This window comes from Prinia subflava, chromosome 9 (assembly GCF_021018805.1).
Source record: "Prinia subflava isolate CZ2003 ecotype Zambia chromosome 9, Cam_Psub_1.2, whole genome shotgun sequence".
Taxonomy (NCBI): Eukaryota; Metazoa; Chordata; class Aves; order Passeriformes; family Cisticolidae; genus Prinia; species Prinia subflava.
Genome location: NC_086255.1, coordinates 28,604,145 through 28,618,058, shown reverse-complemented (window position 1 = coordinate 28,618,058; position 13,914 = coordinate 28,604,145). Strand labels below are relative to the sequence as shown.

The window sequence follows — 13,914 nt, the reverse complement described above, 5'->3', positions numbered from 1 at the left end:
GAGTTTGTAGTGCAAGGAGGGGGAAGTTAAATAAACAAGGACTGCCAGCAGCAATGGCCAGTTTAAAGTCAATACTGTCGATAGTGGCAATCTGCCAGAGCAGTGCCCCGGGGGGCAGCTAGAGTGGTCTCTGATCTTTCACTACTGCAACACAGCATTCCCAAATGCCACTGGGGGGAAGAAAGGGCCTTCTGGAGAGGATGAGAAGGCACTGACCCAGTTTTCCCTGAAAGAAGCTTCCAGTGGGAGCCGTGCATCCTGCAGGGGCAGGGATTGCAGCAAGTCCAAACGCAGGTGGAAGCCCCACAGACTGTGGTACAGCACTGCACAACCCCATCTCAGGTCACCTCAGCCTCCCCATCTGTAACAGAACAGTTCTGCAGCTGCCACTCCAGGCCTCCAAGTGCCAGCTGTAAGTGTGCCTAAAAGAAAGCATTTGTTAGTGTTCTGCAGCAAGTGAGGCAGGGCAGCAGCAAGCAGAGCGTCAATACTAAATAAAATTCCCCACAACATGTTGGTTGCTTCAGGCACCCACTGTGCACTCATCCGAAAGATGATGTTGGTAACAGCAGATGATTTCCTGTGCTTTTTGGAAATGTGGTCCAGTAAATAAATGTTATGTCATATCTCATCACTGGCTCCACAGTTAGTTTCATCAGTAGTTGCCTTTCCTGTGACACCACTGTCTTTAATGCTGATCTTAAGAGTGGCTCTTAGCTGAGCCCAGCAAAATTTTCCTTGAGGAGTGATAAGTGACAGGGTATGGGAAATGGGCATGTCAGAGTACAGTGCTGTGGTACAGATATTCTGATGAACCATTCTTCTCTTTCATTGTGCCTAATTTCACATGCAGCTTATCCCCAATTTGAATTTGGCATCCACTTCACAGTGCCTTTCTTCCTCACCACATCATCCTCAAAGCCTTAGTTTTCCTCTGTCCCTTCACCTTTAACCATTTTCCCTTTTTCCACTCTTTTTCCTGGCAACCAGAATAACCCAATACCCTTCCTAAACTTCTCTGTTCCTTTCTCATCTATGCATAGTGACAGAGTGCTGCCCTTATGAGGAGAAGAGGAAAATTGGGACTGAGCTGAATTTCAGCTTTTATTTTTCAGCTCTCTTTTTGCCTTCTCTTGGCAACCTACTGCTGTCCAGTCCACTGAAAGCAATATATGCCCATTTCTGAGGAAAAGGCTTGGAAACTGCATTTGTTATTTTATATAATGTAATATGAGCTCCATTTAAAGGAGTTATGTTTTAGCAGATATGCAGGATTTAGCATGTAATATTTAGGATTTATTAGGTGCTCGTGTGGCAGTGGTTGTTTTACATGGCAATATCATGCAGGAAGTCTTAAGGGAGAGGATTATGTTTGTTTTTCCTAAAGCACTTTACCTTCAAAGTGAAAATTCAGTGGCCATGTGCCTCTTTTAATGATTGTAGCACTGTGTTTCCTGAGTATCATTTTCAGATACCTTAATATCCAAGATCTGAACTGAATCTGAATTGAATTCTGAAGGTTACACAACCTTGTCCATATGAAACCAGTGCTGTGCATCTCTTGCTGCCAGGTTCCTATTAAGGCTCTCTTGTAATCATTTGTGAGCCTCCATGCATTTATTCCTTGCTCATACCTGCACTGCTCTGCATCTCTTGTGACCTCCCTTCCTTTTTAGACCAGCCCTGGTGCAGGGAGGAGCCCAGGCAGGTGAATACTTTGAGCCTTTAGGTGGATTTTATTGGGCTGGGTAATCTGAGATGCAAATGGTGCTTATAGTACCATACAAAAATACAAAAATACAAAAATACAAAAATACAAAAATACAAAAATACAAAAATACAAAAATGTTTATGCACCTTGTCCCTTTGTCACATGCAGATATGTGCACATTTGTCATTTGCTTGAAAATGACATTTCTGAAAGACAGGAAGTTCTTGGCTAAACAGTCATTGTAATCTGTACCAAAAACTGGCCATACCTCCATCAGAGTTTTGGTATTTGTGTGCCGATCAGTTATTCTTTATCTCCATTTATCTATTTCCTGCCCGTCTTTTTTTAGAGTTGAAAAATCGTATCATGCAATAGGTACTGCATCTTTATTTTTAGTAGTGGGCTCCCTAGGTGCACATATTGGAAGGAATAAAAAGATAAGGAATGCATGACTCTGAAGTTATGTGCTTTCAGTTTTCCCTTGATCTGCAAAAAACCAGCTTGTCAGTAAGGTTTAGGGTAAATGCTGAAAGAAAGGCCATATTTCATGTACATAATGCTTTCATTCACACTGGGAAATGGGAAAAAAACCCAAACAATAACAGCTGTTCTGAGTTATGAGCACACATCCTGCTTTTCTGTTTGTTAAAGATTTTATGTACATTTAAGGAAAAGGAGCAAATGTCTGTGAAACAAAACACAAACTCCTATTTCTATAGATTGTCCTTTCCTGAAAAGATAGCTTTCCCCAAATTTGAAAATTTACTCTAGAATCTTCCTCTTTGTAGCAGTACTTTCAAAAAAATTGGTTCACACAGTTTGTTAACATTGTATTTGACTGTGTTTGACAGAATTTTTAGGACTAGTGGCATAATTATTCAGAGTTAGGTAGGTACAGAAAAGTGATTTATCACCTTGTTGTCTTGGTTTGAGAAGACAGATGTCTGCTAGGGAAAACTGGAGTTTCCCTTGGAATGGAGAATGTAAACTCCCCCCTCTCCAAATTATTATAATTTTGCAATTAAGGGCTTTCAGGTGAAGTTTTGGGAAATGGAATAACAGTTCTTTACTAGAAATATTAAAAATACAAATGTAGAAGTACAAAAACAAACAAACAAACCCTAGAAAACCTGAGAGAATCAGAAATATGACCTGACACCCTGTTCGGGGTGTTGGAAGCAGTCCATAGAAATTCTCTTGGTGAAACAGATATGGTTTCTGTTGGGGTAGAAGGAGTCCAGTGGTGGTGAGTTGGGTCTGATCTTCCTCTAGGAATCCAGTGGAAAACTGGCTGCTTGGTGTTCCTACATCTCAGTTTTTATCTGGGTAGGAATGGTTGGCTCTTCCCCACTGGGTGGAGCATCTCCCAATGGGATGATGTAATGTGTCAGTCACTGGTGAGCCTCAATGGCCCATTAACAGCAGATATCCCCGAGGGTGGACAGTGGTGGAAGAGATAAGACACTGCCCCACCTGGTTTAACAGCTGGGCTGTTATCAGCAGGCATCCACTCCTTCCCCCCTGGAGTTACAAGAGATAAAGAAAAAACCTCCCCAACTGCTTTCAACAGATGAAATAGAATACACTTTTTTTTTTTTTTTTTTTTTGCTTACATAACGCAAGACAGTTGTTCACCGAGGTGCTTTCTGTTGGCAGAATGGTTACACACCCCTGCACATCGCTGCCAAGAAGAACCAGATGGACATAGCCACCACGCTGCTGGAGTACGGCGCGGACGCCAACGCCGTCACGCGGCAGGGCATCGCCCCCGTGCACCTCGCCTCCCAGGACGGCCACGTGGACATGGTGTCCCTGCTGCTCTCCAGGAACGCCAACGTCAACCTCAGCAACAAGGTCAGCGCTCCCCCTGCCCGGTGCCAAAAGGTGATGAGAAGGAGAGGGCCCTGCAATTAAGTTAATTAATCCACTGGGGTTCTGCACGTGCTGGAGTCTGAAGGCACATCGTTGTCTCTCCTAGCAAAGGGCAGTGTGCTGTGTCACACTGAGTGAGCTGTGTTTTGTACTTATCACCCAAGGTTTGGTGATAACACATGCTGCAGTGGCATTTATTAATCCAGCATTAATTTATGCTAGCCTGCCAAAACATGGCCGGAGAGAAAATATCTTCTTCCCCACAGGGGCTGGCACTGTCATTTATCAGCCTCTAGGAATATGCCTGCCCATTTTTCAATTGTTACGTGGGTAATTGTAACATTTACTATATCTTTTTGTGGGTTTTTTGTGGGTTTTTTTTGTAACTCTAACATTTTTAGCACTATAATATTTTATAACAAAAAAATGTAACATGTGCCATTGAATGGTAACAAATTCTACCACCTAATGGTAACAGCTGACTTGCTTGGGGATGGTGACTTTTTTAATGGGATAATAACAGCAACCTTGTCTGAGATTTTGTTCCTCAGTATAAGTGATTCTTCCTCCCTAGGGTATGTTCCTTAGCCCACAGTGACTTTTGGTGTAATTCCTCCTGGTGGTAGGAAAGTTGATGTATTTTATTAGTTTATGTGTGAATTCATAGGCTATTAAGTCTGCTCTATAGTAATATTTCTAGCAAATGTGCAGCCTTAATTCTTTAAATGCCCCACTAGACATTGTTATTTGACATTAGCAAGTGCAGTTTCAGTATGGATTTTTGTGGCTAGACTAGAGAGGCAATAGAAATTTTTTTTCATGGAAAATATTTCTTATTCTCAACAGATAGGAAGAGTCAGTATCCTCTGAAGCAGTAGGTGTTCCTGCACAGTGCTGCTGTGTTTTCCTGCTTCAGGCTTTCAAATTTGATTACTTGTGGGTCCTCCTTCAGAAAACTTCCCTTGCAGATGAGGATTTTTTTCCCCCCACAAGTCTCAATCGTGCGTGGGCTTATGCAGTGTAGGATGGACCAATTTCCACAAGGAAATTTGCATGTACATGTTCTGCAGCCTTTGGCTATCCCATTTTGCTGCTGAGGCTAATACAGGGAGCATGATTGAAGTGCTTGGCACATTGATTCAGTGCCACCAGAGGTTAATTACCTGCAGCATGCTTCCATCTGTTCAGCTGTAATCTCCAGTTTCTCATTGTGCTGATAACACCACCTTTGGGGAGTAATTCCCCTCCACACTCTCTCAGGGATGCACATTTTTTCAGAGCACAGCACCTCTACATTTGAAACCAGATTTTTAAAGCCCACTGACTTCTGAGTTTTGCATTTTTGCAAAGGAAATAAAAAGAGCATTCATTTCTTCAGGGCCCACAGAATGGTTTGGAGCTGCACACTCAGAGCCCCCATACTGAGCACTAATTAAACCTTTCTAAAAGGTTTGGCCATTAACATCCAGGCTCCATTAGGTAATTTATAGTTGGTTATTGTTACATATTTGTGTAAGGTTACCCACCTAAGCTGTGTTATCATCAGGATTGCATTTTGGACTGAAATGCAGTGGGACCCTCTCAAAATAACTGGCCTTGGTAGGGAGTGCAACGTGGATGTGGATTTGGGTTCAGGGGGAGGAAACTTAGTGAGTGTTCCTGCCCAGTGTGCCAAGGGACAACTGCTGCCACTTGCTCTTCTGTCCTTGGTGCTAAAGGCAGTAGGAACAGGAGAGAAAATTAACCCTAATTTGCAAGTAAAGGATATTCTTTCTCATTCCTAACAACATCTCCTCAGCAGATTCTCTCTCCCTCCCCTTTTATTTTCTACCTCCATTATTGTGGCAGAAAGTTTAATCATTTTCTGAGGTTTTTTTCTGAAGATATTTAGATCTTGAGTTTTAAATAAGAAAAAATTACTATCAGGATGCATTTTCTATCAAGTCTGTATACTCCCTGAGCAGAGAGAAATGGGTCTGATCTCAGAGAAATGCAGTTTTATTCTTTTGTGTTTGTGTCTGAAAATTATCAAGTAGAGGAGTAAAAGGTAAGGATAAAACTGAGTGAATGTAAAAACTTGCAGAAGTATAAATATTGAATCATTATTCAGTATTGCTTTTCAAGTCTGACTCATTATAATGAAGTAAATCAGGAGGTAAAAAATACTATGTGACTTTTCCTTAAAGTGCTCTAATTTGCTGGCCCACATGTAGCACTGCATGGAGAAATGTTCCTTGTCTTGAGGAAACATCATCTTCCTGGCTTTTGAACTGTACTTACCTGCAGATTACAGAGCACCTTACACAGTGAAAGTGGAGTGTGTAACTTGTTTAAATTCAGTCAGATGTTTAGAGTCTAACTGATACCTGAATTTGGATTTTAGTAGTTAAGTGTCTCCTGTGGGGATGGTTACTTGTTGTCTCTGAATTACAGAGTGGACTGACGCCCCTCCACCTGGCTGCCCAAGAGGACAGGGTCAATGTAGCAGAGGTTCTGGTGAACCAGGGAGCTGCTGTTGATGCACAGACAAAGGTATGAACACCACTGTCACATGAAATATTTCCTTCCAGGGAGGCGGGAGCCTCTAGACAGGGCTGGGAATTGATTTCAGGGTGAAACTGAAATCGCAGCAGAGAAACATTCCTCGTAATAAATCATTGCAGAATATATTCTGAAAACTGAAGGCACATAAACTTGGGTGTTTAATGTCAAGCTCAACCTTTGAGCAGGAAGGTTATTTCTCACCAAATATTTAGATCAATTTAGGTTGTATCCTGTTATTGTGCTTCACTGAAGGTAAGTGGATTGATCCAGTTTTTGAGTAAGGAAACTGTTATCTAATATGAAATATATATGCAGTGGTGGTCCATTTCAGATTTACTTGCCTAAAAATAGCTTTGCCTAAATATTTGGGCTCCTAAGTAAGAGACCTTGATTTTCAAAATGCTTGGGGTGGCTTTTGAGACCCCCAGTGATGACACCTCCCACTTCACAGCATCGCTTTTGAAGATCCATGTCCTGAAGCAAAGACCTTTTGCAGAAATGGTTTTAAGCTCCCTAATGGTGTACAGTGCTCAGAATTTAATGATAATGATCTCAGTGTTGATTACACTTACATTCCTCATGTATTGTCTGGATCTTGGAGGCATTCCTTTAGCTGGGCAAGAAATCAGTTGAGATCAAATCCTTGGACTGCAGCAGATCCAATCAGCTGAATGAACCAGGTCTCACCATCTGACCTGCACTCTCTTGCAGAGTTGTGGCTTTCCCAGCTCTCTGCTAGGTGTATGCCACGAGTTAGGTGGTGAGCTCACATCCCAGGAATGTCCAGGTGTGTCAGACTGTCCAGCACTGTTATCACATTACACTGGCAGCTCAGAAAGGGCTGAGTCCATCACCGTGTCTGGCTGCAGCTCAGCCCATTATAATCTGTGGCAGAGGGAAAAGTCATTGTTATCTGATTTCTCTACAGTGTAATTCCAACTGTACCAGCTACTGACTTCAATAACATTATCCTAACATAAACCTGAAATAGTTTTGCTTAAATCCCAGGAGCTTCTCCAGGTTTATACTTTGGTAACATATCCTCAGCCTGTATTTTAAAGATGAATCAATCAGAGTTCTAAGTTTATACTTTGGTAACATATCCTCAGCCTGTATTTTAAAGATGAATCAATCAGAGTTCTAAGTTTATACTTTGGTAACATATCCTCAGCCTGTATTTTAAAGATGAATCAATCAGGGTTCTTATCTGCCAGATCACCCAGTAGCAGATGAGCTCTGCCCTGATTCATTCTTTGCACAATTTCCTCAGATCAATGTGGTTGTCCTCCTAGAGAAAGTTTCTACCTGGTTTTGGTTTCAGCAGCAGGACACTGCAGAACCTGTTCTTTTAACTTGGTCAGAGCTGAGTCACCTCCCAAGCCATCCCACTTGTCTGAGTGTTTGCCTCTGCCCCTCTGTCCCACAAATAGCAAGCAGTCCAAGGAGACATTTATACTGACAGGTGCAGGCAGACACACGTGTTTGCTTTGCTGGCTCTCCGGTGCCCAAACAGGATCCCATTCTGGGCTGCAGTGGCCTTTTAGTCACATTAGGGTGGTGGAAACATCTGAAGCACTGTCACAGCTGAGAGGCAGGCAGGGGACGTCTGCTGGGGCCCAGGGACAGCCTGGGGCAGCTGCAGGAGCTCCGTGCTCAGATTCAGGCCTGGCAACGTGGTGGAGCAGGCAAGTGACTGTAGAGACACATGGAAAAGGGGCTTCAGTTTATCATTCACGGGCTTCCTCTGTGTGGAGCTGAATTTCTTAATTGCATCTCTGAAAATGGACCTAATCATTAGGTAGAATGGGGAGAAAACATATTTGACTGTGTGCAACATGAATCCAGCCATCAGTAACAGTCATATAATTTTAAAGAAGACAGAAGTCAATCCCTTGTTGTTCACCCTCATTCCTCAGTTATATGTGTAATTAGTCTGAATAAAGAACAGTTTCCCAGAACACTCTTGTTTCCATGGGATTGCCCCATAATTGTTAGGAAGTGGCTCAGGGACTCGGGTGAAGCCATGCTGAATTTAAGCAGGACTGCTTTGGAGTGTAAGAAGTCACCTGTGTGGGGAAATTCTTCATCCTGTAGGCTTCTGTGGAGAAAAATACCCACAACAGCTTGTCCTCCTGTCCACCCTACTAGTTAATCCTCCCTGCTGCAGGGCACTGTCTGCTCCTTGGGAGAAGAGTGCCCACATGCCTTGCAGGATTCTGTCAGAGTGGAATGAGTTTATGCACTGGCATGAGCTCGGTGCTTTTCCCCTGGCTTCTGCAGGGTCCCATCTGCTGGGTTTGTGCAGCAGTGAGCCCTCCAGGCTGCACAGTCAGCCACATGGAGGGTGTCTGCCAGATATCTGCCAGATATCTGCCTGCTGCCGCCTGTGATGTAAGGAAAATGCCAATGCAGGGCCGGGGTTTTAACAGGGAATAGTTTCTGGATAAACTGATTATCATCTGGAGTTCCTTAGGAAAGGACTGAGAAACCCTGAATTTCCACAATGAAGGGAACATGTTATGCCATAAGAATGGCCATACTTTGACCTCGTGTTCTATCCAGGTGAAGGGTAGATGACTGGCTTGTAAAACAGCAGCTCTGTAGTTCCAAGCTCTCCCATTTAGGTGGATTAACTGTACATGCTGCCTCTAAAACCAGAGGCATTGAGGGACGAGATAAGCAACAGCTGAGCTGGCTTTGGAGGCCCTGTTGCTATGCTTGCATGTTTGCACGATCCTGTCCAGCATGTCCAGTTTGGATTCATTCCTTTGGACACAGAGCAGCAGAGATGTGGCCACCCGTGCCTCAGAAGTCAGTGAAGCAGCACAGCTCAGAGTGACATGATGTTGGGGATCTCTGCTACCAGCAGTGTCACCACTGACCTTCTGTTTTCTTCCCATTTCACATCCAAGTGCTTTTCTTACCTCAGTTTTTGGGGCGTGGATGACTGTTCACTAGAGCTTTTTGTTGTTGATTTTATTTATTTTCCCTCCTCATCATATTTTTCATTTTCTCGGGATAAGCAAACACAGGTTATGTCCCTCCAGCACAGTACCTGTCAATAGAGGGAGAACATTCCATATCATTTAACTTAACATCACTAGGTCACTGAACTCTTGAGTAGGGACTGATGAACTATCATCTTCCTCGTCTGGTACATGTTCTTTAGTCATCATTTATATATAACCTACCCTCCCTGTGAAAACATCTAGTCTGCAGTTCTGGTACATGGGAGTTCTGACCCTGCTCACACTCTGGGGAGTCTTCAGGTGGTAAAGGAGAAGGTGGGGCAGAAACACATCTTGCTTCTTGAAGCTGTAGCAGGGAAGAAAAAAAATCCAGTATTGCAGAAAATCACTTCTACAGGGGATTAGTCTGTATGATTAGGAACAATTCTGGCTATATAACTTAGGAGCATTTTCAGAATTGCTCTCAGATGTGAGCAATTGCATCTGTGGGTCTCTCTTGGGGTGGTTTCCCTCCTAAGAGGTTTTTTTTCCCTGACCTTTGTAGTAGAAAAAGGCATGAGAGAAAGAATAGCTGCTGGTTATGAAGTCCATTTATTAATAGTGTTCTGGGATCCTTCTGGTTTTGCTGCCTCAATTAACTAAATAGCCTCTAATCCCAGAGCTGCAGGAGTCTAAATCAGTGCTGGAGTGTAAACAACATTGGTGTAGCAGGCCAGAACTAGTCCCTGAGAGGCCATAAGGTTGCTCCTACCACTTGAAAATGAGATTTTGTTACGTGGTTTTGACTCAGCCACATTAGAAAATACATTTCAGGTGGTGAAGTTTGAGCTGCTTCAAAACCCTTCACATTTAGAGAGCTTTAATGATTGAATTTGGTGTTCACAGGAGTCATGTTAGTGTCCTGCAGCAAAGGCAGCAGCTCTTGTCTGTTCTGACATTGCATTTGTTTGCCTGAATCTAGGTATGCTGAAGAGTTTTTGGTGCTGAAAATGTGCTATGCAGTCTCATGCTTAACCCAAGGCATGCTCATCCCTTCACAGTAATATTGGGAGCTGTAAATCAGTCTGAAGCCATGGCTTCGAGCAGATATCCCTTCCCTGGTGGTCATGCTGAGTGTGAAAAGCTGTCCTGGTGCATGTGATGTTGCTTTTGTTTCAGGGCTTTTGTGCTGGTGGCTGGCACGAGTACACATTGTTTCATGGCTCAGCAGGTCTCCACAGGTCATTTTTCCACTCTTGATCCCGTTGGAGGGTGTAGTTGTAGGATACAGCAGGACTCGGTGGCCTGGCAAAGGAAGGCTGAGGGAAAAGTGCTGGTTCAGTCAAGGATGAAAAGCAGGGTTTGGAGCTTTTATTTCAGTGCAGGTTTTTAGTCAGTCACTGCACTGCTCCTGGTGTTGGGCCTGCCCTGGGGGAGCTGATGCTCTCTCAGTCCCTGGCTGATGGCTGTCTGGGAAACAAAGCCAGTATTAAACTGTCCTTTATTTCTAAAACTGTAGTTTTGGTAGGAGATAATGGTGGCTGAGAGGTCATGATGTTCTTCTGCAGGCTGAGCTGGGATTTTTATTTCAGATTTATTCAGGTCTGCCTGCTCTGTTCTGACAGGAGCCCCACAGCAGCCTGAGTTCATAACAGCAGTCCAGCTTTTCCACTGGAATATCTAATTTTCAAATGCAGGAAGAGATAAGAAGGAGGCAGGGAGGCAGGGAAGTACAATTGAGAAAAATCCTTTTCATACAGAACAAACTCTCCAATACAGGTGTCTTCAGTATATCTTCATGGTGCATTATCTGCCTCTCCTTGGCTCTTTGTACATGCTCAGTTGTTATCAAGATGTTGCTATGGAAATTTCCAGCCTAATAATGTGCAATAATGAACCTTTGCTAGGTACTGCAACGTGTTAGGTCCTGATTCAGCAAAGCAGGGAAGTGTCTGTCTGTGTACACAGGTTTGCCTGTTTCATTCAGTCAGGCCTTTGTGATCTTTGGATCTAAAGCAATTTCCAGCCCTATAAACAATAATCCTGTAGCTTCATTGTCTGACATTTACAGCAGAAAAACAAAAACTGAGCAGCTTGAGAGTCAGCATGACTAGAAAGATGCAGTGATTCAAGCTGTTAAGATTTATGGTTATTGCCAGTGGAGGATATTAAAGTAATACACTGACATGATATACAAGACTTCTGATAATTCCCCTCAAATGTAAAAACTGAAGGGCAAGAGAATAAGGGATTCTTTGTGTTCCATTAGAAATGAAAAGTTCAGTATTTCTGATTTTCTTCTTTCTTGGCACCTATTCTTGTAGCTTTTGATAAACCCTTCCCAGCTGCTAACTCCCCTGTTGCTGCTCATTCTTTAAAACAGCCAGAAGGTGATGTCTGTTAGAGCTGTGTTAAACAAAAGCCCTGGTTTTCCTGGAAGTAACTTTTTCAATATTAGGCTGCCTCCTGAATCCCTTAGTGCTTTTCCAGTAATTATAACTAAACCTCAACTGCTGTGCAGAAATTTATATAATTGTGCACTGGGTTTTGTTGTTTTGTTTTTGCTTTTGGGGGTTTTTGTTCGTTTGTTTTGTTGGGGGTTTTTTGTTTGTTTGTCTTGATGGCTTTGTTGTTGTTTTTTGGTGGTTTTTAGTGGGGTTTTTGTTGTTTTGGGGTTTTGTTTGTTTGTGTGTGGGTGGGTTAATCATTAATATCTTTTGAAGCAAAATATTTTAACCTCCTGGGCACCTTTCTATAGAGAATGAAAGCAGCAAGCTCAAGTAGCCTTGAGAATGACTATTTTAGTGTTAATTTAATTGTGTACTTGCAGAATCTGTCTGTAGAGTACCTTGGTTTAGGTGGGGATCTTGGGATACCATTGTTGCGCCTTCCTGAGCTAGGAGGAGCTGAATGCAGGAATCTGGGAATTAAGGATCTCCTCCGGGTTTCAGGCACTGGAAGGGCATTTTTCTGGCTGGTTTTACTTGCCCAGTGCCCTCCTGTCCGTGCTGCTGGCTGTGAGCACGCAGATGTCCCTGCAGCGTGCTGGGGCAGCGCGCCCGGCCAGCTGTGCCACGCCGTGTCACATCTCTGTCCCTCTGCTGCCAGCGCCCGGGCGCTGCCTCCCCAAACAGCACCTGACACAGATGTCCACAGGCAAACTCAAAGCAAAGCTCCCAAGACCCTCCAAGGAGCTCGGGCAGGGGGCTGGTGCTCTGCCACCGGGCCGGGCAGGTGCCCGTGTGGCTCCTGGGGACACGTGCGGTGCCTGTGGCAGGAGCTGCCTTTCAGTGTGCGCCCCTCCAGCTGCCACACACGGCCAGGCCAGCAGCACCAGAGCTTCAGAAAAGCCTCCTTCACATTCACATTCACATTCTCATTCAGCTGAGCTGTGACTCTGGTAATGTCGTGGGTTCCACCATTAATTGGGAGGAGAGGGAGGAGAAGGTTTCACTTAGTCTCTGGTTTGAACAGCAGGCTGGTCAGGAGTGGCAAAGAGCATCAGTGATTGCTCCTCCAGGCGTTTTTGAAGGCACCACGTGTCAGTCTCTGTGTTCACCTTTCTAGAGGGAAACTGTCATTGCACTGCAGTAAATATCGAGGGGTTGAGAGCTCCTCTTTCAGTATTCATTGTTACAGGCTGGAGAGGAGCCTTTACGGATCACTTCAAAGGGAAAGCTGACATCAGCTGGTCCTGGCTCTCTGATATGCTCCAGATTTCAATGTTTTAGGGTTATTAGCAGGGGGTTCTCGGCAGGTGGTCCTTGACTTTGGATTTCATCTCTCCAGTTAGTTTTATGCTGATTTTTTTTTTTTTGACCTTGCTGCTCATGTTAGGAGGCCTGTATTTTGAAGGGGGAGAAGAGAATTAGGATTTTGTAGGAAGAGGTTTCACAGCCTTTTTTTTTTTTTTAACTGTTTTTTGAACTGTTTTGATAGCTTTGGCCATCCTTTAATCTGAGTTTATCTTTGGCCCATGTAGAGGCAGGGGCTGTAGAAGCTGTGTTTGAGGTACATGACTGTGAGTCATCATTCTGCTGAAGAATCAAGACTCTGGACTCAGGGAACTCTGTCAGAGTCAGACTCTGGGCACTCCTAGGAACAGGAAGTTATTTGGCCAACCCTAAACTAACAATATCTGTAAGATGAGCTCCATGTGTTCACTTCGTGATTACATTTAAGCTACTGCTCCGGCCCTTACCACTGTGGGCTATTATTCTGTGCAGGAAAAGTTCCTTGCAGTCATTTTGCATCTGATCCAACGTTCACATAAGTCAGCAGAAAATTTCATTCTGCTGATGCCAATGGAATTTTGATTCAGTGCTGTTTCTGGCACTGATTAACTCATCCTGGTTGTCAAAGTTAGTCATGTCTTTAGATGGCAAAGGGTATATCATTAACTGGAAGTGAATGACACACCCTAATTTAAAGTAACTGTCACAGCTACCATCTCCTAGCATGTGTTAATACAGCTGAAATGAGGTAACTTTGTGTGAAGTTGTACCAGAGGCAAAGTGACATAAAAAAGATGGTGTGTGTAAACCAATGGACACTTGAGAGTTCCTTCTAGTGGAAATAACTCACATCAGAGGTTTTCTCTTTCTTTCTTTCTCGTGAGCAGCTTTGTCTTGGTGGTTTGAACATGTGTAGTGCTGGCTCCTAAACTCCAGACTGACTTTGGACTTAACTCCTTGGTACTTTTGACCAAGTTATCTGACCTGAGCACACCTCACTGACATGGATGTTAAAATGCAGGATGACAGGCTGCAGATTTGACCTGTGTGCTTCTGCCTTCCAGGCACCTGGTTTTTATTTTCAGAGCAGGAAAGCAAAGGCATT

General features: G+C 43.7%; 1 protein-coding gene across 12 annotated transcripts in view; it reads left to right on the top strand.

Annotated features, from left to right (window-relative positions):
* ANK3 (ankyrin 3) overlaps positions 1 to 13,914 on the top strand; it is a 347,448-nt gene that overhangs the window by 249,292 nt on the left and 84,242 nt on the right. For all 12 annotated transcript variants that reach the window (XM_063406078.1, XM_063406085.1, XM_063406077.1 and 9 more), the window contains 2 exons: positions 3,368 to 3,565; positions 6,017 to 6,115. In XM_063406078.1, the coding sequence (XP_063262148.1) occupies positions 3,368 to 3,565; positions 6,017 to 6,115 (297 nt within the window). The remainder of the gene's footprint in view (positions 1 to 3,367; positions 3,566 to 6,016; positions 6,116 to 13,914) is intronic.